The sequence below is a fragment of the Mytilus galloprovincialis genome, chromosome 9 (assembly GCF_965363235.1).
Source record: "Mytilus galloprovincialis chromosome 9, xbMytGall1.hap1.1, whole genome shotgun sequence".
NCBI classification, from domain to species: domain Eukaryota; kingdom Metazoa; phylum Mollusca; class Bivalvia; order Mytilida; family Mytilidae; genus Mytilus; species Mytilus galloprovincialis.
The window spans coordinates 30,557,163-30,578,706 of record NC_134846.1 but is presented as its reverse complement, the minus strand read 5'-3'; the positions used below and the strand labels follow the sequence as shown (position 1 = coordinate 30,578,706).

General features: G+C 31.1%; 2 protein-coding genes across 2 annotated transcripts; one reads left to right on the top strand and one right to left on the bottom strand.

The window, feature by feature from the left end:
- Positions 1-1,267: 1,267 nt before the first annotated feature.
- On the bottom strand, positions 1,268-3,616 carry LOC143046732 (toll-like receptor 1). The gene has a single exon (XM_076219832.1). It carries the CDS (start codon positions 3,597-3,599, stop codon positions 1,503-1,505), a length of 2,097 nt encoding a protein of 698 aa, XP_076075947.1. The 5' UTR covers positions 3,600-3,616; the 3' UTR covers positions 1,268-1,502.
- Positions 3,617-10,726: 7,110 nt separating this feature from the next.
- Positions 10,727-15,826, top strand: LOC143044786 (toll-like receptor 4). Its single transcript, XM_076216946.1, has 2 exons — positions 10,727-10,794; positions 11,862-15,826. Exon 2 carries the CDS (start codon positions 11,968-11,970, stop codon positions 14,194-14,196), a length of 2,229 nt encoding a protein of 742 aa, XP_076073061.1. The 5' UTR covers positions 10,727-10,794; positions 11,862-11,967; the 3' UTR covers positions 14,197-15,826.
- The last annotated feature ends 5,718 nt before the right edge of the window (positions 15,827-21,544 follow it).

Sequence of the window (21,544 nt, the reverse complement as noted above, 5' to 3'; positions counted from 1 at the left end):
TCTACTTCAAGTAATTTGATTTTTATTTAGCAATAAAATACTTAAGTTACGACACCTTTACAGGGTATAAAAGTTCTTTCTTATTTTTATCATCCCATGGATTGACCTGGGTACAGCAATATGGTCCCTTCTTAAATGTCATACCTGTACCGGTAATGAAAATCTTTCACAAGAGGGGCACCTGTCTGGTTATGTAGGATGTATAAATGTGGCACCCGTGGAGCAAGATCTGCTTACATACACATTACGTTGGATATATTCTTAATGTCCTTTTCTTTCCAAAGTAACATAAAGAATTAGACATATCACTAGGTTTGAACTTTGGTAAGCAATACGACGCGTGCCATATATGGAGCAGGATATGCATACCCTTTCAGAACGCATGAGTTCAACCCCAGCTTTTTATTGCGGTTCGTGTTGTTCATGCTATGGTGAGGTTTATGTACTTGCGTTTGTCTATTTTCTTTTTTTAGCTATGGCGTTGTCAGTTTATCTTCGACTTTTGAATTTGAATGTTTCTTTCATACTCGTTTCCAGAGTTGAGTTCAAATTTTCAATGTGCTACTGGTTCTATGATGACCCATGCAGGCTCTTACTACTAGTTTTTAAGCATGCTTGATGAACCTGAAAGAAAGGCGTTTCGAACGCACGATACCATATTTTCATTATGCAATGGCATGGTCTTCGACGGAAGAGTTTTAATGTCATTTTTTTTAATTTCCATCATTTTTTGAAGCAATACTACTATGCCATTGATCAATATAATGCTTTCCTCTACTGATAATGACATATACATAAAGTTTTATATAATGAACATAGACCGGTATTGAGCATTTAATTTTTTTGATCGATGGGTTGAATACTTTGAGTTTGCTTCCATGAACTGCTGATATATTTTGTTGCGGTTTCACTTGTTATTTATATTTAGTTTTCTCCACCTATTATTCCGAATTATATAGAATATACTTGTTCATAAATATCGAGAACTGTTTAAACTAAGTGTTCTGCATAGTTGCTTGTCTTATGAACGTATAACCAACAACATTTTTGCTGTCTTCAAACACAACTGTACACCCCACCTTCACCCAAACACTCAAAAGACACATCAAAGTTTTTAATTGTTTGCCTTTTCATCGACCCCCCCCCCCGATTAATCGTATTTGAGAAACTCAATAAAAGAAAAAAACTTTTGGCACAAGTATAAATGACATGACATCAATCGTACATTCTGCAATGTTTAAATGTAGAGACATGACATATTTACACAATGAGAACAACGTGTTTATCTAGTAAATATTTACACAATGTAGAAATGTTGAAACAAACAAAATAGCAAAAGTAACATTTATGATACCTATAGAATGATTTTATATAAAAGTTGATAAAAAGAAGTGACCTCAACGCATTTAGTAAGAGACTTAATTAGAAGATTAAAGTAAACGATTTATAGACATAGCCTGACATTGGTACAAATTTTAACCACATAAAAGTTAAAGTACATTCTATAATTCAGAAACGGGGGGTTGTCCAACGGGTTTTCGAAGATCTGCAATTACTGCACTCCAAAATAAGTTTTCACCTATTCCGTTGTTGTACCTCAGATGTGGGGTACTGTCTAGTAAGGTACGCAGAGGACTTGTCATGTTTTTCGAGGTGACATTTTCAAGCATAACTAACAGAAGTGCATTTCTGCCTTGTCGACGTCTTCTCTCCTGGATTATATCGACTTCCCACTGGCACCATTCGCTTTTAGCAAATGCATTTGAAATAATAACAACAACCTTCCATGACTTTTTAAGGTATTTATCGACGTTTCCACTGATAGATTCTCCTACATCAAAGTCTCTGTGATGAATGCACAACTTAAATCCCTCCTCATTTTCAAGTTTTTTGACAAAGTCGTTATGAACCCACATTCGGTTTTCATCACAATAAACAACAAAAGCGTGATATTGATAATCTTCGCTATTCAAAATGGGAAGATACCCCTGTCGTCTAAACTGTTTAACTTTGAGAAGGTATAATAAATTCTTAATATTTGTATTACATTTCAAGAAAATTGTCATAATCAATACCCACAAGCAAACGAATGCTGTCGTTGAAGTAACAATCGTAACGATTTGGTTGCATGACAAATATGAAGGCTTAAAATCTTTCAACAATTTTCCATCATAATTGTCTGGTGTAGTACAAAAATATTGTTTTGGGTATTCTAAAAGTGTTATATTGGTATGCCTTAACCAATTGACAAACCATATCTGCTCACAAGTACAAGCAAATTGATTTGTTCCTAGGCCAATCGTTTTTAAATTTTCAAGTAACGTAGTTGGAAAAGATGATTCGTTTATTATCTTTATCAAGTTATGGCGTAGATCTAAATATTGTAGTGATGTCAAATGAGCAAACACATCTATGTCCCATCCATATATTCGATTCATGCGCATGATAAGCGTTTCAATGACTGGTAGTTCAGGAAATGCGTTGCTAGGCAAAAATGTAAGCCTAGTGTTTTCCAAATTAAGATATCTTAGCTGTTGCAATTGTGATATCATCCTTCCCAAAATGTTTGATTTAATATAATTCCAGCTAAGATCAAGGAATCTTATATCCTTGCAGTTTGACAGCATACTTCTTTGTGCCGACAGTGATAGACGATCAAAATGGAAACGACAATTACGAAGTGATAACATTTTTAATAATGGAAAATTAAAAGCACCATCTTCAATTTTTTTCAAGGGTTTTCCTGTAGCTTGAAGACTGAGATTTGTTAATTTTTTCAACTCTGCAAAAGTATTGTAGTCAATTCTTTCGATCGAATTGTCGTCCATTTTTAATGAGAAAAGCCTCGGAAAACATCGAAATTCTCCAATATGTTCAATTCTATTATTGCTAAGGGATAGCTTTCTTAAATTTGGAAGTGCACTTTTATTACCATGATTTATACAAAGCTTTGGAAAGTTTGTTATTACATTACTGTCGAGATTAAGTGATTTCAGGTTGGGAACACTATCTAGTAAAATTGTTGCAATTTTGTTGAAACTGACCTTCAAAAAACGCAAGGCAGGCATATTTGAAAACCATGTCAAATTTAACAGCCGAAGACTATTTTTTTTTAGGTTAATATAGTGAATTCTATCCTTTTTTATTGACTTAAACATGTCATTTGGAAGATAACCCCAATTGTTGTCTGATATGTTGAGTGACTTCAAATGTTCAGTTTTCATATTATTTAAAACATTCATGACATCTTTTGCTAGCAATGATGGTTCGGATGAGATGGTCAATGCTTTTATTGTCATGAAAGAAGAAAATGCGTCAGGCTCAAGTCGAACTATGTTATTGTTGATAAATCTTAGAATCTCGATAACATTGAAAGTTAGGTTTGTTATCTTCCCTCCTGATAATGTTGTAATATTTCCATTAAGAAAAGTAACTTTGCGAATATTTCTAGGTAAACGTGGAATATAAGTAAGATATTTACCAGAGCAGATGGCTTCGAAATTCGTACATTTACAAAACTGAAACGGACATTTTATATCATCTGATCTTGCGACATATACAATGACACTGAGCAATAAACAGATTTGAATAAATTCCATTACAATTCTGTGATTACTGTTACCTGAAGTAGAAAAAAAAATAATAAAATTAAACTTGTTTCATATCCAGCGGACAGACAACTAACGTAAGATTCAAAAGTAGTTCTAATACAGTTAAAAATAGTCAATACATTTATAATCTTCTATTTATCCTTATACGCATAATCTTTCATGTCACTAGTGATGTTTCTAAAATAACCCTCTCCAAATTTTTAAAACAAATGATATTTAAACCGAAATGTATTTGTTTTTGCTAGGAACTTTTGTAGACTAAGTTTTATTTGTTTTGTCTTGTATTCGTTTATACTTTCTCCAAGACCAACATTAATGTGATCGAAAAATGAAAGAATGAATGATCATACCAATTTAATCACTGCTTAAATGCATGTATACAAACAAATGAGTGCACTATTCTCAGAATGACAATACAAAATGGAATCAGATATAAATTAATATGAAAATAACTGTTTTTTCAACGTGGTGCGTCAGTTGCGCTTTTCTGATTTGAATTTATCGGCAATGCTATAAGCCAAACAGTTTTGATAACCATTGATATATAAACTTAACTTATTTCCCAATATCGAATATTCATTTCTATTTATTCATAACACCATCACAGTTTTGATGGCAATTGAAATTTCACTATTTGTTTTTATTCCAGGAGATAGAAAAATTGCTCTTTAAAAATGATCCTTATTCAACAATATACATTTTAAACTTTGACATTTACAATTTATCTTTTTGGTAGAATTGCATTCTTTTTTTAAAGTATGTAGTTAAGTAAAATTTTGTGGGTTGTCGCGTTTTAATGCTCTAAATCTTGCATCTTAGATATGTTGATTGAAATATTTTTTTATGGATATTCTTATTTGTCTTTTCCCATTATTTTAAAGAAATTCGAGTAATGTCAATCAAATAGAGTTTCAACACCGAGTTAAAATCCAACAGGTTGTAAGAACCTGAAAGAAGCTGATTTGTTTGTTCTTTAAAAACAATCAATATTTCTGATATTCCAAATGCTCATTTTATATAGCATGTTGAACTTCTCTTTAATAAAGTGTAAGATATGTTAATACTTGTTCACCAATTTAAAGACAATCGACAAAACATATCACAGATGCAATTAAATTATTAAACTGTTTATTGATAAGTAAAATATTTTATTTTCTGAAAACCTTTCATGAAGATGTTTTTAATTTTTCTCATTTATAAGGAAGTACTTGAATTTAAATTTGTATCGTATAGATTGATTTTACTAATTTGATTATCAACATTCAATTGAGAAAATCATCGTTCATTTAAAGAATTTAGCAGTTTTGATGTGAGGATAAAAGTATTGATAAGTTGCTGTTTGTGGCAGGGCATGTATTGCTCGGAATGTGAAAACAAACTGATCCTTAGTAACATGATTAACATGTTTCTTTAGCTTTTATATACATTTGTATGTTCTTTAAAATCATGCCCTTTTTCAGAATAAATAGCACTTTGAATTAATTTTGGTAAGTTTGAATATAATATATATGTTAAGAGGAGCCATATCTCTCGCACGTAAAAGACACCTTTGTAGATTTCGAAAAAGAGTAGGCTAATGTCGCTACAAGGCAGCACTCGCACACGCAAAGTGGAAAGGGATTAATATAAGTTGTAATAACTTGTTTCCCAATCCACTATAAATATGTTTAAAATATAAAAAATAAATACATGAACCCTTGAAGTTCATTCAACAAAGATACATTCAGGTGTATTGTGTACACTGTAACTATTCTATCTGAGAAGTAAATGATTGTTTAAAATATAACTGGACGCTAGATATTTTTCTACAAAAATCTGTTTTCGTTTTGAAACTGTTTTGAGAATTATTCATGCTATAGATTTCTATAAATAACAAATATTTTTAATACTTACTGAAATTAAAATATTGAAGTCGACAAATGCTTTATTTCTCGTCACTATTTTATGACAATAGTGTCTATGATAACGTCCTCTTTTACACAAATTGATTTATGAACAGTTATATTTATCACGTTTCTATAATACATGTAAGAAAATGAACACTTCCTTATATACTATAATACGGATATTAACGTGAATGTGAATATTTGTGTTAACAAACAGTTATCAACAAACATTTCTTGCATTTTAAAAACAAAACCAGAAAATAGTTATCAATAGTTAATTGAAGAAAACCATGGAAGCCCATTACATACGGCTGTTCCGATTTATCCAATTTTGATGATCTTGAATAAATCCTAATTCTATCTTATTCATTCAAATGTGACGTCATTTTTTATTTTTTGATGATCTGTTTTACAAATTCAAATGTGACGTCATTTTTTTGTCATTGTTTACAATTTCAAATATGACGTCACTTGGCGTTGAGGTTTTGACTTATTCGGATGTGTCTAATTTTTGTGTTGCATTTTGTCGGGTTATGTAATGTATTTCGGTTGTTTCCTGTAATTAGTTAATACTTCAGTTTCATCATGTATATATCTTGGTATAGTCATTTTATAAAATTTACTGCTTGCAAAGTATATATTATTCTAAATAATAGGGATGTTCTGGTACCTAACAGAAAACCCTGGCCGGTTTTGGCACAACTTTTTTGAACTTTTGGTCCTCGATGCTGTTCAACTTTGTACTTGTTTCGGCTTTCAAACTTTTTTTTATCTGGGTGTCACTAGTAAGTCTTGTGTGGACAAAATGCACTTCTGGCGTATTAAAACTTTAATTGGTTATCAAAGGTAGCAGGATTATAATTTAGTACGCCAGACGCGCGTTTCGTCTACATAAGACTCATCAGTGACGCTCATATCGATTTTTTTATAAAGTCAAACAAGTAACCTGTTGCCTTTTGTTAGCTATTATTCGTGTGTTTCTTTGTCAATTGTGTTCTCCTATTTATTCATATTGTAGTCCTGTAATATTGTGTTGTCATTTTAATGTTATATTTCACATGACCATAAAAGAGGGAGGTTTGGCATGTCACAAAACCAGGTTCAACCCACCATTTTTCCTTTAAAAATGCCCTGTACCAAGTCAGGAATATGGCCATTGTTATATTATATTTTGTTTCTGTGTGTGTTACGTTTTAACGTTGTGTTTCCGTTGTCTCGTTTGTTTTCTCTTATTTTTGAGTGTAAATTCACATTACTATAAGACGTGTCACGGTACTTATCTATCCCAAATTCATGTATTTGGTCTTGATGTTATATTTGTTATTCTCATATGATTTTTGTCTAATGCTTAGTCCGTTTCTGTGTGTGTTACATTTTAATGTTGTGTCGTTGTTCTCCTCTTATATTTAATGCGTTTCCCTCAGTTTTAGTTTGTTACCCCGATTTTGTTTTTTGTCTATGAATTTATGAGTTTTGAACAGTGGTATACTACTGTTGCCTTTATTGATAATATTAGTAATTCTATATAATTCAATGATTTCCCTTTTTTGAATCGCATTTTTCCCTTATGTATTTTTTTCCAATGTAATTTTATTCGTTCTGATGCATACAAGAAGCCTTGAAACGCCCGGTATTTACATTTGATTTTTTGTTTACGGGAAAATACTTGTGACGTTACCTTGTTTCTTTGCCATGCCACTACTATAAAATCATTTCGCGGAATTTCGTTTTATGAAATTTTACCATGAAAAATAAATTGAATTGGACTGATTTGTTTATTATGCTATAGAATAGGGATACATATATTGTATCTGAATCTTGGCATTCCTAAACTGATGACGAAAATTGAGAATATCTGGCAGTGTAAATAAGTTGGTCGTAATGCGGAATAGCTGTTCTGTAGATTAATGCGTTTGCGCTAAAGGTAGATATATTGTGATTATACTGGTTGACGATAATAGGTCGTCATATTAGAATTTCAGTTTTTCTATCTTTTGGACTATTATAAATACTCAGGCATAAGAAAACGCATGCTATACTTATCCATAGAAAAATAATCCACTTGGTAGAAACATAGGCATTGATTCGGATACTAACCTAGCAAAAATACAACACAGCTGTTTAATAAACTTTAATATAGAAGACATATATGCCCCTTTCTTCAATAATTCAACCATTGCGTTCTTTACTATGTAAAACGTCATAATAGTTATCAAACCTTAACATAATCCATAACAACGAAGTTAATAACTTAACCAGAACACTGGTTGATTTAATTGTCTATTTGATATAAGCATACAAAGTGACTATTCACCTAGGCATACACTCAGTTTTGAGTTGATGTCTGTTTCTTTGGTCATTGATTTGCTTATTGTGTTCTTTTGAATCTTTTTTACTGGTCATATATTGCAACTAAGGTCATAACGTTAAAGTGCAAATTCTGTTTTATGCCTATTTGAATTATTATAGTACTAGTAATAGCATTTCTAATTTTGATGCAAGATTACCTACTCTTTTATTGCTTTTATTGTAGCAACGAAATACTTTTATGCATTTCTAATTATACATGAGGAGTTCAACATCCATACATAATATATCCATAATCTTGCCGGCGAAATGACGATTTAAGTCAAGGAATTTTGAAAATCGCTATAAGATTGCCGGTCGTCTGACTTCATGGCAAAGTCAAATCGCTATCAAACTCTGTAAAAAGGAGACAAGTCTCACAGGTAAAAAAAAGTTGCGACCGGATAGGAAAATCGAAATTCTCGAAACGACCCAGGACTTATACTGTCGACGCCTAAATGAAATAAATACAATGGCGACTTTGAACATCCATGAATTTAACATTTAAAACTATTTAAACGAGAAAAAAAGCGTCTGTTTAAGTTATCATTTTACGATGATTTGCATCTGAGAATGTTGCGTAATCACACAGCTAATTTGTTTTCTTTTTATTCATCACGAGACGATAAATGATGTTAAACATACTTTTACTCGAATCAAGGAAATTGGTCTGCATTTTAATCGATATAACACGACTCTAGTCTGGCCTGCAATAATATGCAATATACGTTTCGCAAAGCAGGTCAGACTATAGAGTCGAGTTATATAAATTAAAATGCATTATAAGTCATTTCTTATAATTTAATTCTAAATTCCATTTTAAGACGGAGTAAATCATGAAAAAAACGTTGATGACGTCACAGTCACATGACAAAAGAAGTAGGTCTAATAAGACCCATTTTTGGTCCCAAAATATAGCAATTTCACAAAATTGTTAAAATGTAAACTTTTAGTTATTTATTGGAAAGTAGAGTGCTTCTGCTAAATAAATATGGACTGTTTTTGACAATACAATGCACATATATCGGGTACTAGCATCATTCAGTCATGCTAAGTTACTAAAATCTTCACATGTTTATCATTTTATTTAAATTGTAGACGGTTTCCGTTTTATATGAAAGTGGCCGCATTTGTATTCATTCTTAATATTGAAATGTAAGTTGTATATGATGATAATACATAATATATATAAAGACTGAGGATGAACATGGATGCGGCCACTTTCATTTTTGACAAAAAACATCTGAAAAGTGACATTTTTTTTTTAGCAAATATGATAGATTTTTCATATTTAAGATTGAATGGGAGGGTTTTTAATGACTAAATCAGTTAAAATCCATCACTTAAACTAATTGAATCGACTGAAATAGACACTTATGTGTTCAAAAAGTGTCCAAAATATTTCGTCAGAACTCGGCCCTTACCGGACCTACTTCTTTAGTCTATTATATAATAACGAAAGAAGATGTGGTATGGTCACCGTGCGGCCTTAATCAATAAACAAAATGCATACCGCATAGTCAGCTATAAAAGGCCCCGAAATGACAAATGTTAATCAATTCGAACAAGAAAACCAACGGTCTAATTTATGAACAAAAATAAACGAAAAACAAGAACAAATGGTGCTATGTTATTTAGAGGTTTATAGCAGGCAAATTGTACACATCTTTTACAAAGGCGTTCCGTAAGATTGAATAATTTAGTATACTCTTTTTGAGACCGAGTTCCTTCATGGACTAACTCTAAAGTCTTGAACATATTTTTTACTATCACTACAAAACACCAACGTGCAAACAGATCAGATTTCTCGCATTCCTTTGAAAAACTAAAAAATGAAAAGTAAATAAATTAGATATTGAGAGGAGCAGAATGAACAAAAGAAATCACTATTGAAGGCCTATAGTTGAAAAGTACTGCGTCAATTGGTCTCGGGTGTAAAGCTGTTTCATTATCATTAAATATGCCACATCCTTTTTGATTTATAAAAACACAACTGAAAAGCACAACAGTAGGATACAACGTTAACACGTTTAGAAAGCAAAATTCTGAATATTGTACTATTAAAGCTAACTTTATAAAGATTAAAAAAAAATATATAAAAGAATGAAAAAGGTCAATAAAGGTCAATAAACAGTTTTCAACATTTGACAGGTATTTTGGCTTGTACGGAAATATCTTAAAATCAAGTATTTAAAAATGATTGATATGATCTACTGATCATTTATCAAGCCATTTTTACATCAAATATGGTATGAACATGTAGTATTGTTAATTAAACATCATATATATAATTATATATTGTATAGCCATAATTGAATTCTGACGCGAAAATTAGATTTATTATATTTATTTAGTTATATATAGTATGCTTGTCCAGTGTACCTGTTTCTCTGTAGATTAATTACTATTAGAGAAACAATTTAATAAAAATACCAACTTGCAAGGTTATTTCACAGAAAGGAAGTTTCTAAAAACCGTAACGCTCAATTATGTTTACCAGCGAAATAAGTAAAATAACAAAAATACCAAATTGCGAGGAAAATTTGAAGGAAAAGACTCTAAGCAAATGGCAAAATCTAAAGCTCAAAAACATCAAACGAATGTAAAACAACTGTCATATTCCGGACTGGTGGGTTAGACCAAGTGTACAATGTAATAGATATCTACAAAAATGTGTCATAATATGTTGATCTTATTGGACGGAAGCAATGCTTACTGAATTGAGGAATAAATATTAAATACGACAAATGACCTCGGAAAACACGAATAAAAAAGTATAAATGTGTAGAATTCATACGATGTATAGGTGATAATAATAAAACAAAGAGCCATTGTTAAGAGTGTTTTTTTCTTTCATTGACAAATAAGGAAGTTAAGTTATTTGACATTGACATTTTAGTATTATTCTAAAAGGAAATAAATATTTTATTGACGATACCTGACCGATAAGAGTGAGTACTAATATTTTAGTTATTATTACTTATAAAACATAATTAAACCAAAGGTTTTTAGTGTAAACAATATTTCAAAGTCACAAATTAACTAAATAGCAGGCATTAACTTTTTAAGAGGCTGTCCAAGTAAATATCAGGCAAATCCTATGATATGGGTGGCACAGCATAATTTTTTTCCCACTGATTTTTTGGTTCCAATGCAATGTTTATATCATACAAAGGATATATATGTCAAAGATATTTTTGAATCAACAGTGGATGGCTCAGAAAATGATTTTAAAGTTCACTAACAACGCAACAAAATTTTGTACAAAATGAAGAGTTATCTCCCCTTTTCAATGAATTTTCAGTGCTTTCTATGTATTTTTTTCTCTTTATTTGTTGCAGTTAATAAAAAAACAAAATATGATTTTGAGAAAAAATGAATTTGTGATATGAAATAGATGAAAAAATTTTGAAAAAAAAAATGTCATGTGCCTTCCACTGCCTGGTTTTTCAATGAACACCCTCTTAAAATCAAATGAGAAGAATGAAGAGATTAGTCCCCTTTGATTTTAAAAACAATACAGCAAATATAAAAATATCAAGATTCGGATTTTCATTACATAACAGTTTGTCCGACATCAATATTTGCCTTTCAAATTAATTTTACCTATTTGTTATGGATTCAATGTATTAACTCATTAAATCGGGCCTGGTCTTGAAGAACATATGTGATTTTGATATCATATCAAAGCTTGAATACCCAGGATAACTGTTTCGATTTACCCCTTTTTATACACAAAACTCCCAAGAACCAGACCTATGTGATATGCATTCAAAAGTATGTTCAATTTTCCCCACATAAAGTATATAGTTTTAACTTTTTTATGACCGTTGCTTATTCAAACAAAGACATACCTAAAATTGCACAATATTACGTAAATAACAAAATTGGGTGTACGCCTTTTATTTTCTTGTAAAGTGCACATAAATTTTCTACATGTTCGTTTATCCATAGATTTAACATAAATTTGATATGAGATAACACAATCATTGTGCTTGACCTTATCCTTTTTTTTCAGGTGATCTATACCATTGAAATATAATGGCTATAATTTGGATCTGTGCATTACTTAGTTTGTGATCAAGCATGTCACAAGTCACGATGGAATACATTGTACGATTGAGATGTGTAAATGTACAGATGATAAAGCCATATGCTCTGGTAAAAATCTTACTTATATTCCACGTTTTCCAAGTGGTGTTCAATCAGTTACTTTTCTGAATGGGAATATTGGAACACTGTCAATAGAAAGGACTAAAAATCTAACTTTCAATGAAATTAAAGAGCTAAATTTTACAAACAATGCAATAGCTCGACTTGAACCTGATACATTTTCTAATTTGACTAAATTATCGTCATTAACCATATCGGCAGAGTTTTCATTGTTTGCGACGGATGTCAAAAACGCATTGTACAATCTGAAAACTACATCTTTAAAATCACTCACGTTAACATGCAATAACTGGTCGGTTCTTCCAGATAACATGTTTAGATCAATATACACATATAATATTCAAGAGATAGACATCAGTCGAAATAATCTTCAAGTTTTGAATTTCTCTTGGTTTACAAATATGACTAGTCTAAAAACACTAAGAGTCAGTTTTAATAGAATTTCAGCATTTATACCTGGAAGTATTTTCAGACTGAAAAAACTTTATTTAAACAACAATGCAATAAGCAAAATTCCAGACAACATGTTTCGGTCAATACACACGAATAAGATTCATAACATAGACATTAGTAGAAATAATCTTCAGGTTTTGAATTTCTCTTGGTTTACAAATATTACTAGTCTAAAAACACTAAGAGTCAGTTTTAATAGAATTTCAGCATTTATACCTGGGATTATTTTCAGCCTGAACAAACTTTATTTAGACAACAATGAAATAAGAAAAATTCCAAAGTTTTGTATAAATCATGGTTATAACAGCAGCCTTCCAAATTTAAACTTTTTATCTCTTAGCGGTAATTATATAGGAAATGTTGGACAATTGCGATGTTTTCCGAGGCTGAGACAATTGAAAATAGGTTATAATTTGATTGGTAGTATTCATAAAAATAGTTTTACAGGACTAAAAGTATTAAGTCAACTGAGTCTAGAAGGTATAAGAAAGCAGTTAAAAAAAATCGAAGATGGGGCTTTTGATATACCTTCCTTGCTGGAGTTGTCACTCAGGAATTGCAATTGTCATTTTGAAAGAATGTCTGCGTCGGCGCAAAGTAGTTTATTGTCAAGCTGCAATAATCTGGTATCCTTAGATCTTGGCGGGAACTATATGACTTCAATCATCGTACCGAGGATTATATCACCATTAAAACAATTGCGATATCTTAATTTAGAAAACTGCAGATTGGGCTTTTTGCCTGCCAAAGTATTTCCGGATTTACCGTTCTTAAACACGCTTATCGTCAGACGTAATCGAGTATATGGATGGGATAAAGATGTTTTCGATTCTTTGAATTCTCTTCAATATTTAGATTTGAATAATAATGTAATAAAGATAGTAAACGAATCTTCTTTTCCGACTGCATTACTTTCAAATTTAAAAAAGATAAATTTAGGTTATAATTACTTCGCTTGTACATGTGAACAAATATGGTTTGTCAATTGGTTGCAGAAAACAAATATAACTCTTATTGGTTATCCATCTCAATATATTTGTTCTATTCCAGAAAAATATAATGGCAAGTTGTTAAAAGATTACAAACCTTCCGTTTTATCGTGCAACCCAGTTTTTACGATTGTAATATCAATGTCTGCATTTGTTTTTCTTATAATATCGATAACGATCGTTTTCTTTAAATGCAATACAAATATTAAAAATTTGATATACCTTCTCAAAGTTAAACAGTTTAGACGACAGGGTTATCTTCCAATTTTGAATAGCGATGATTATGAATATCACGCTTTTGTTGTTTATTGTGAGGAAAACCGAATATGGGTTCATAACGATTTTGTAAAAAAACTTGAAAATGATGAGGGATTTAAGTTCTGCATTCATCACAGGGACTTTGAGGTAGGGAAACCAATCAGTGTCAACATTGACCAATACCTTAAAAAGTCGTGGAAGGTTGTTGTTATAATATCAAATGCATTTGCTAAAAGTGAATGGTGTCAATGGGAAATCGATATAATTCAGGAGAGAAGACGTCGACAAGGCCGAAATGCACTTCTTTTAGTGATGCTTGAAAATATAACTTCGAAAAATATGACAAGTCCACTGCGTACCTTACTAGATAGTACCACACATCTGAGGTTCAAAAAAGGAATAGGAGAAAACTTATTTTGGACTGCAGTTGTTGAAGATCTTCGAAAAGACATCGGACTACCTCCAGTTTCAGAATTGTAAATAGATTGTGTTAGATAGTAATGAGCTATTAAGTTTATATGCATTATGTTCATACTGTTTTAAAATATTTTGGGAGTTTTTTTTTATTTACTTGCATATTTATAATATACAAGATCCATGTGTTCGTATATAAATCTGTTAGTATTACCTTTTAGTACTGTGTATTTGTTATCTTTTATTACTGTTCATTTATCCAAGGTATAATTCTTTTGCGAACAAACAATATTTTTACTATATTTTGTGCTTTTATATAAAAGCAAACATTAAACAGATTAATTTTCATGTTAAATATATACTGATGTTTTATTAAGTACTGAATATCACACAGGTTCCCGTAAAATTTTGACGTCACAAAACAAAATATATGATGCCACAATGGAAAAGTGATTGTTGTACGCGTCAAAAGTTCAAGCGGCCGGGTCAGCTGGGATTAGCGATAAGGTGTATTGTGTTGCTGTTTATTAGTTCAATTGAGATAAGTCCACGTAGTCTTTGTTGATGTTTTGTTTTGTCTTGTCTCACTTACATCACGCAAATATTTAATTTAATTCTATAGTACATATAAAAAGGAAGATGTGGTATGATTGCCAACGATACAACTCTCCACAAGAAACCAAATGACACATTTAGTTTACCAATGTTTAGTAAATGTTAAAGAGGTTTAGGCATATATAATAATTTATAGGGTTTATGCGTCAGAAGAACGATAAGATATAAGTATAAGTATCCGAATATTATAAACACAAACAGGGATGATAGGGTAGTACTGACGCGAGCAATGATTCTTATCTGGAGCACTTTAAAGTAAGGACACTTCCACAAGTAACAATGATATATTCATTGACTGATTTTTCCTAGACATTTGTCACAGATCCATAGAAAACATAGGTCGATGCAGTTGACTAACATTATGGCAATTAATTAGGGCTTACATTAATTTTTTGATTTTTTTTAATGATGTCTTTACACTAAATCCGTTGGATTTGAACTGATTGATACCTTAGACTTGCAGAATATGACTTATTTATTCCTTTTTATCGACATTGAACAAGTTTTCAGTAACTGCGAGTACTCGTATATCGGTGATGTGTGTTACACGTTTTTGTGTTTTTGTGTTTTGTTTCGTATTGATCTATTGAGGGAAGTCATTTTTAACTAAAGTTAATAGTTTCATTCATATATTTTGCTTCAATACCACTGTTGCGGGTTAGGGGGATGAGCCCTCATGATGCAAACATGTTAAGCCCCGCAAGTATGCGCTTTTGTACGTCACCTAACCGTGTTTCTCGAGCATAACATTTTTCAGAATTTTATATACGTTTCTATATTTCATCACTGTCAGATGATATTTGCGTCACCAAAAATACCATTTCGGACATTTCGAACATAAAAAAATATAAAATTATATGGTATTAAAACGATTTACAGGTGTTTTTTTTACCTAACTGAGATGTATGTTGTTTTATAACAATGTTATCAGTGTCGAAATTATACTTGAGATTATTTAAAATCATTTGTCATTATTATTAGTATTTTTTTGAATGATCCAATTACTGCTGAAATATTATTTACAAATATTTATAAGTATTTGAATGCAATTAATGTTTATATAATTAATCATAAATATTAACTAATGTCTGAATGCAATTTATGATTGATTTCTTTTTATAGATATTTACAAAATGTTGTAATACAAAGGATGCCCGACTTGGAATCGTCGACTTTGAAATAGCGTTTTGCATTTTTGCGCCTGTCCTAAGTCTGGTCTTTGTTAGTCTTGTATAATTTTAAATTTAAGTTTCTTGTGTACAATTTGGAGTTTAGTATGGCATTCATTAGCACTGAACTAGTATATATCTTTGTTTAGGGGTCAGTAGCAGGACGCCTCCGGGTGCGGGAATTTCTCGCTGCATTGAAGACCTGTTGGTGACATTCTGCTGTTGTCTGTTTAATGGTCGGATTGATGTCTCTTTGACACATTCCCCATTTCCATTCTCAATTTTATTTGAAACGATATAGGGAGACGCACTGTGGTATAAAATGCGTTTGAATTATATGAATGGGTGTATGTATAATTTTACTGTAAATATATACAATTCCATGTATGAGTTTTCATGTAGTAATGGTGTTAGAAAAAAATTATCGCCTTTTCTTTTTTCGAATGATCTTCATTCATTTTTGCGAACCAGTATTATAGAGGGCCTAAAATCAGTGTTAACAGAGCTTGAAGAAAAACTTGACATATGTTTAAAACTTTTTATTATCTTGTATGCTATTGATACTATGTTGATAGTCGAATCCGCAACTGAACTCCAAAACATATTAGATTTTTTTCTAGATTACACAGAGGTATGGAAGCTAAAAGTAATTGTTGATAAACCAAAGATCTTGTTTTTTACAAGGAGACGACCATCATGTAACTTTCAGTTTTTCTTTAACATGTTTAATATAAAACAAACAATATCGTTGATGCATTTTATTATTTGGGCATATTTATAACAAGAACAGGTAATTTTAATAAAAACGAAGCAACTTAATGTAGAAAATAAATAAAAGAAGACGTGGTAAGAGCGCCAATGAGACAAGAACATTAACGGTACCAATTTTCCTGCACCAGATGCGCATTTTGATAATACATGTCTCTTTATAGATGCTCGTGGCCGAAATATTTGAAATCCAAAGCTTATATAAACGATAAAGAGCTATAATCCAACAGGTCCAAAAAAGTACTTTATAACCAAGTCTCAATTAGCAAATATAAACCATTATAGGTCTTCAACAACACGTCTAGCAAGCTATAAAAGACCCCAAAAAACTTTCACATGTCTATTAATGACAATTTGAATTTCTCATATTTAAACAGAGTTAAGACTATATTAAATGATTGTTGTATCCCCATTGTTTCGGAAACGCAATCTTTAATGAATTGTAAATGGTTCCATTTATCAAAAGCAGACGTAGATATTCGTACAAGTCCATCATTTTTTGCTTAAAAACTCACCAAAAGCACTTAATTATAAACGTTTTGAAGATTTTTTGGGAAAAGAAGATTATTTTGAAATTCTTGAGAATAAATTATCTTTTGATTTAGGTTCAGAAATCACAAGCTCCCCATTTAACAGGGTAGATGGAACAATATAGTTAGAAATAATAGATGGTGTCTTCTATGTAACAAAAATGACATTGGTAATGCAGTTCATTAAATATTAAAATAAACTCATCATTAAACCAGGATTAATTTTTTATATTTAAGAATCCAAACGCTTTGAAGAGTACAAGAAACATTGAACATCACAGTAATATCTAAAAAATGCAAATATTGTTAAAAACAGATTCTGTCTTCAAGACACAAATCAGAACTGATTTAACGTTGTAAATTTATAAAGATTATCAACGCAGTTATATGTGCCCCTGGCTAAAGAAAAGAGGGAGGAAAGATACCAGAAGGACAGTCAAACTCATAGATTGAAATAAACTGACAAAGACGGCTGTGCTTCAAACGCTGTCTGAACATTTGTTTTGTTTGTTTTGTTTGTTCTGTTTGTTCTGTTTTATTGTAAATATTGTACATACATGTCTTCTCTATACCTATGTATTTGGTTTATTGGGTATAAAGTTATATATTAAAATGCAGCTGATATCTAAATATAAATTATAGATATTTATAGATTATCGGTGATTATCTCAACGAGATTGAGTTTCTCGCTTGAGCCGGGACGGCGAAAGCGAGAAAGGCAATCGAGTTGAGATGAACAATGATAATCTTTTTATCGCTATTTTACCTATGACGACGTTGTCTCCATGTCAATTTTGTTAGCAACGCCACGTGCATGCTTAGTTTCTAGCGATAATTTTCCATCTCAAGCGAGTAGCATGATATGAAAATTATCACAAAAAAAGATCAAAGGAAAAATGCACAAAATAGCGATAATAATATATATATAAACGCAATTAATGTTTAATCTACTGTGGATTCATTATTATTCGTTGGATACCAATTTTCGTGGGTTTCGTGGGTACAGGTGAATCACGAATTCAAATGCTCAACGAATAACATATGTCCAATAGGCTTTGTATCCAGAGATTGACAAAACCACAAAATCAAATATCCACGAATAGGCAAGTTTTCAGTAATCCATGAACATTGATACCCACGAAAATAAATGAATCCACAGTCTTAATTTTGAATATTAATGATGGCTTGTTATACTAAAATCTACATAAACCGTCGAAAGTATCCAGTTATACACGCCCTGTGTTTTGCATCGATCTATAAAATTGAAAAAATACGATTACATGCATTGCGTTAATCTTCATTTACTTTTTGGTGAAAATGTATATCTGTATTTTAATGTAAATACAAATGCACATACAATCATGTTAAATAATTGGTTTTGAGTGCATTTTACTGATACAGTAATAGATTAGTTTTTTTTTTTAACAATAATGTATACATAACTAGTATATTTTATCTTAATTTACTTCAATTGATGCATGAAAACACAAGTACAATCCAAAAGGTAACACTGTTACCTGAGTTGTTAATTATTTAGTCACTTGTAGTTAAGATAACAACACATTAGACGAACCAAATGTATACGATGTATTGTTTTGATTTTCTAAAACACGGCCAATACCTGTGCTTGTATCTAGTTTTTCATTTATCGCTGATACTGTACAGATATAAAAGAGGGGCGAAAAATACCAGAGGGACAGTCATTTACGGTGTATACTATTATACTATTCATTAATGCAGAATTTACAAAGAAACTACGGTTTAACTAATTGAGACAAAGTAAACCTAACTTGGATATTTGTCTTTTCAAATATTTTATCCTTTGTATCACATTCTTGGTAAGAGAAAAACAAACAATTTGGGACGCACTACCAATGCTTAATTTAAAATTACTTCAATCATCTTATTCTAAAACTTTTTAAACCAAAAAAATAACATACATGTCCTTCTTTCTAGATCTCATATCAGCTATTTGCCACCACAAGGTCTTCGAAAATTTATAAACCCTACAGCGTACTGATCACGACAGCGTCAAAACGCCTCACCAATACGAAATATAAAACAATGCAAAGAACAAATTAAATTAGCCTAGTAATGACAAAACAATACGCCAAGACTAAAACGATAAAACCATAACCAACATCAATCACTGAATTCCAAGGTTCCGATATAACATATAACATGTGGTGAAGTTAAACATGCTTGTGGGCACTTTCCTTGATTTCCCTTCACCATGAATGCTCAACCTAAACATTTGAAAACTGGTTATGTGTCAACAGGAAGAAAATTAGCAGTTAATTGACCATAACAGATAAGAATTTAAATGTAATTAAACAATTCCAAAACTCGGTCAGTTTTGCCTGCGGAAATAAGATCTTAATTTATCAGACTGAAATACATTACTATGGAAGAAACACATGGTTTGAAATAATTAATTTTGAACCAATATTAATTTCAACAAAAGTATGTAATTTATAAGGGAGAGGTCATAATTGCAGAGTAGATGAGTATAAAGTGAAAGTAAAGAGAGAAAACAAAACATTAATCAACACAACATTGATAAACAAATTAAAATCTTGATCGATATTCCCCCTGGTCTAAATAGAGTACCTAACATTTGTGCCCCTAAACATTAGCCAGCTTATGTCAAATACACCACAGGAATATTAGTAATCGCAGAGATTGATGAAGATGTTCATGTTTAAAAAATAGAATGTATAAAGAAAAATGTATCTAAGTGTTTTCACAGGACTATAATGAACAAGCTACGTATCAATTATCAGGAGAAAAGTCTGTTCTAAATTAGGTAGAGTTACATGAAAGTCGTACAATTATTAATTTTTGTGCAAAATTTCATACTTAATTTAAAGAAAACTCCAGAAGAAAGTATACAAAAAATATTATGTTGTATACCTATGTGGAGTTATTTTCTATCAGAACTATCTTGGAGTTTTAGGGAATCAACATGGACGATATTAAGTTTCAATGAAATTCCATTCAAGACATTACATAATGACCTGTGTACGACCATTATTTTCTTTGATTTGAATTTAAACTTAAATCTACTTTAACATTTAACTTACATTTGTTTAATATATGTTGTGTGCTGTATTACAGCAAATCGTCGTGGACGTAATTTCAACTTTCGAAACAAAAAATGAGAAATACTGTTATCTTACTGCGACAATAAAGGGGCAATATTTGAGATGAATTTGATAATGCACAATGTTTCTTCGTAACACTATCAAACAAGCCAGATTTAACACATTCGTGTGTAGGATTTTGAAAATCTGATTGAAGAAACATTGTATTGGAAAGTAAAAATTGATCTTTGGATCTTGCTTGTTCGTGTGCATTGTACATGCATCACGATTTCGTGTTTCATTGTTTAATATATATGTATCAATACCTATACCTTTTTTACTCTATCAAATGATCAGATGACCAAATTTATTATTTTCTATATGAATACAGCCGTGCACTTTTAGGTAGGTTTGGGTTAGGGTGTAAAATATTTCATTCTGACTAAGTTATCTGTTCTAAAATAATGTCTTGCTATTCAAAAATAAAGAAAAAATAAATATTCTGTACAGCTCGTTATATATTGACGCGATGAAAATGTCACAAAAAAACACGAAAAAAATCCAACATATAGCATCTCCTTTCCTAAACTAAATTAATAATAATTAATTACAAAAGTGACTTGTATTTTTTATGCATCGTTACAATTCATTTGTGTTTGCTTCATGCAGTTAAGGTGTCATTTCTATTGTATCTGGATAATGATTGATAATGCTTACATCTAGATAAATTACGAACCAGTATTAAAACCAGAACGCATCACAAAAGATTATCCCATTTTAATGTGATCGGCACGACTGGATAAAAAGAATCTTTTTAATAGTATATAATTAATAAGTCAGATAATGCATATTTTAAGTATTTTCTTGAATAACACACCTCGGGGTGTCAAGATTGAAAAAAAGAAAAAAGACCTCCCTTTCATTTTATCGATTTTGACATCGTAGCCCTCGGTGTGTTATACGACAAAACTAACCTTAAAATATACATTATCTATAGCATAACATGAAAGACACGCTGACGTATTAATTGTATTCATAGGTGGGAAAAAATCTATGTAAAGGCAACAGTAGTAAACCGGTGATCAAATGCCATAAATCCATTGAGAGAAAACAAATCCGAGTTACAAACCAAAACACAAGCAAACACACCAAGAGGACATCAAAGAAGAGGACGAAAAAATAACGAAAAAAGAAAAAAAAGATAGACACAATGAACAATATTCCGTCTCTCCTCTCATTGTTGCCTAAC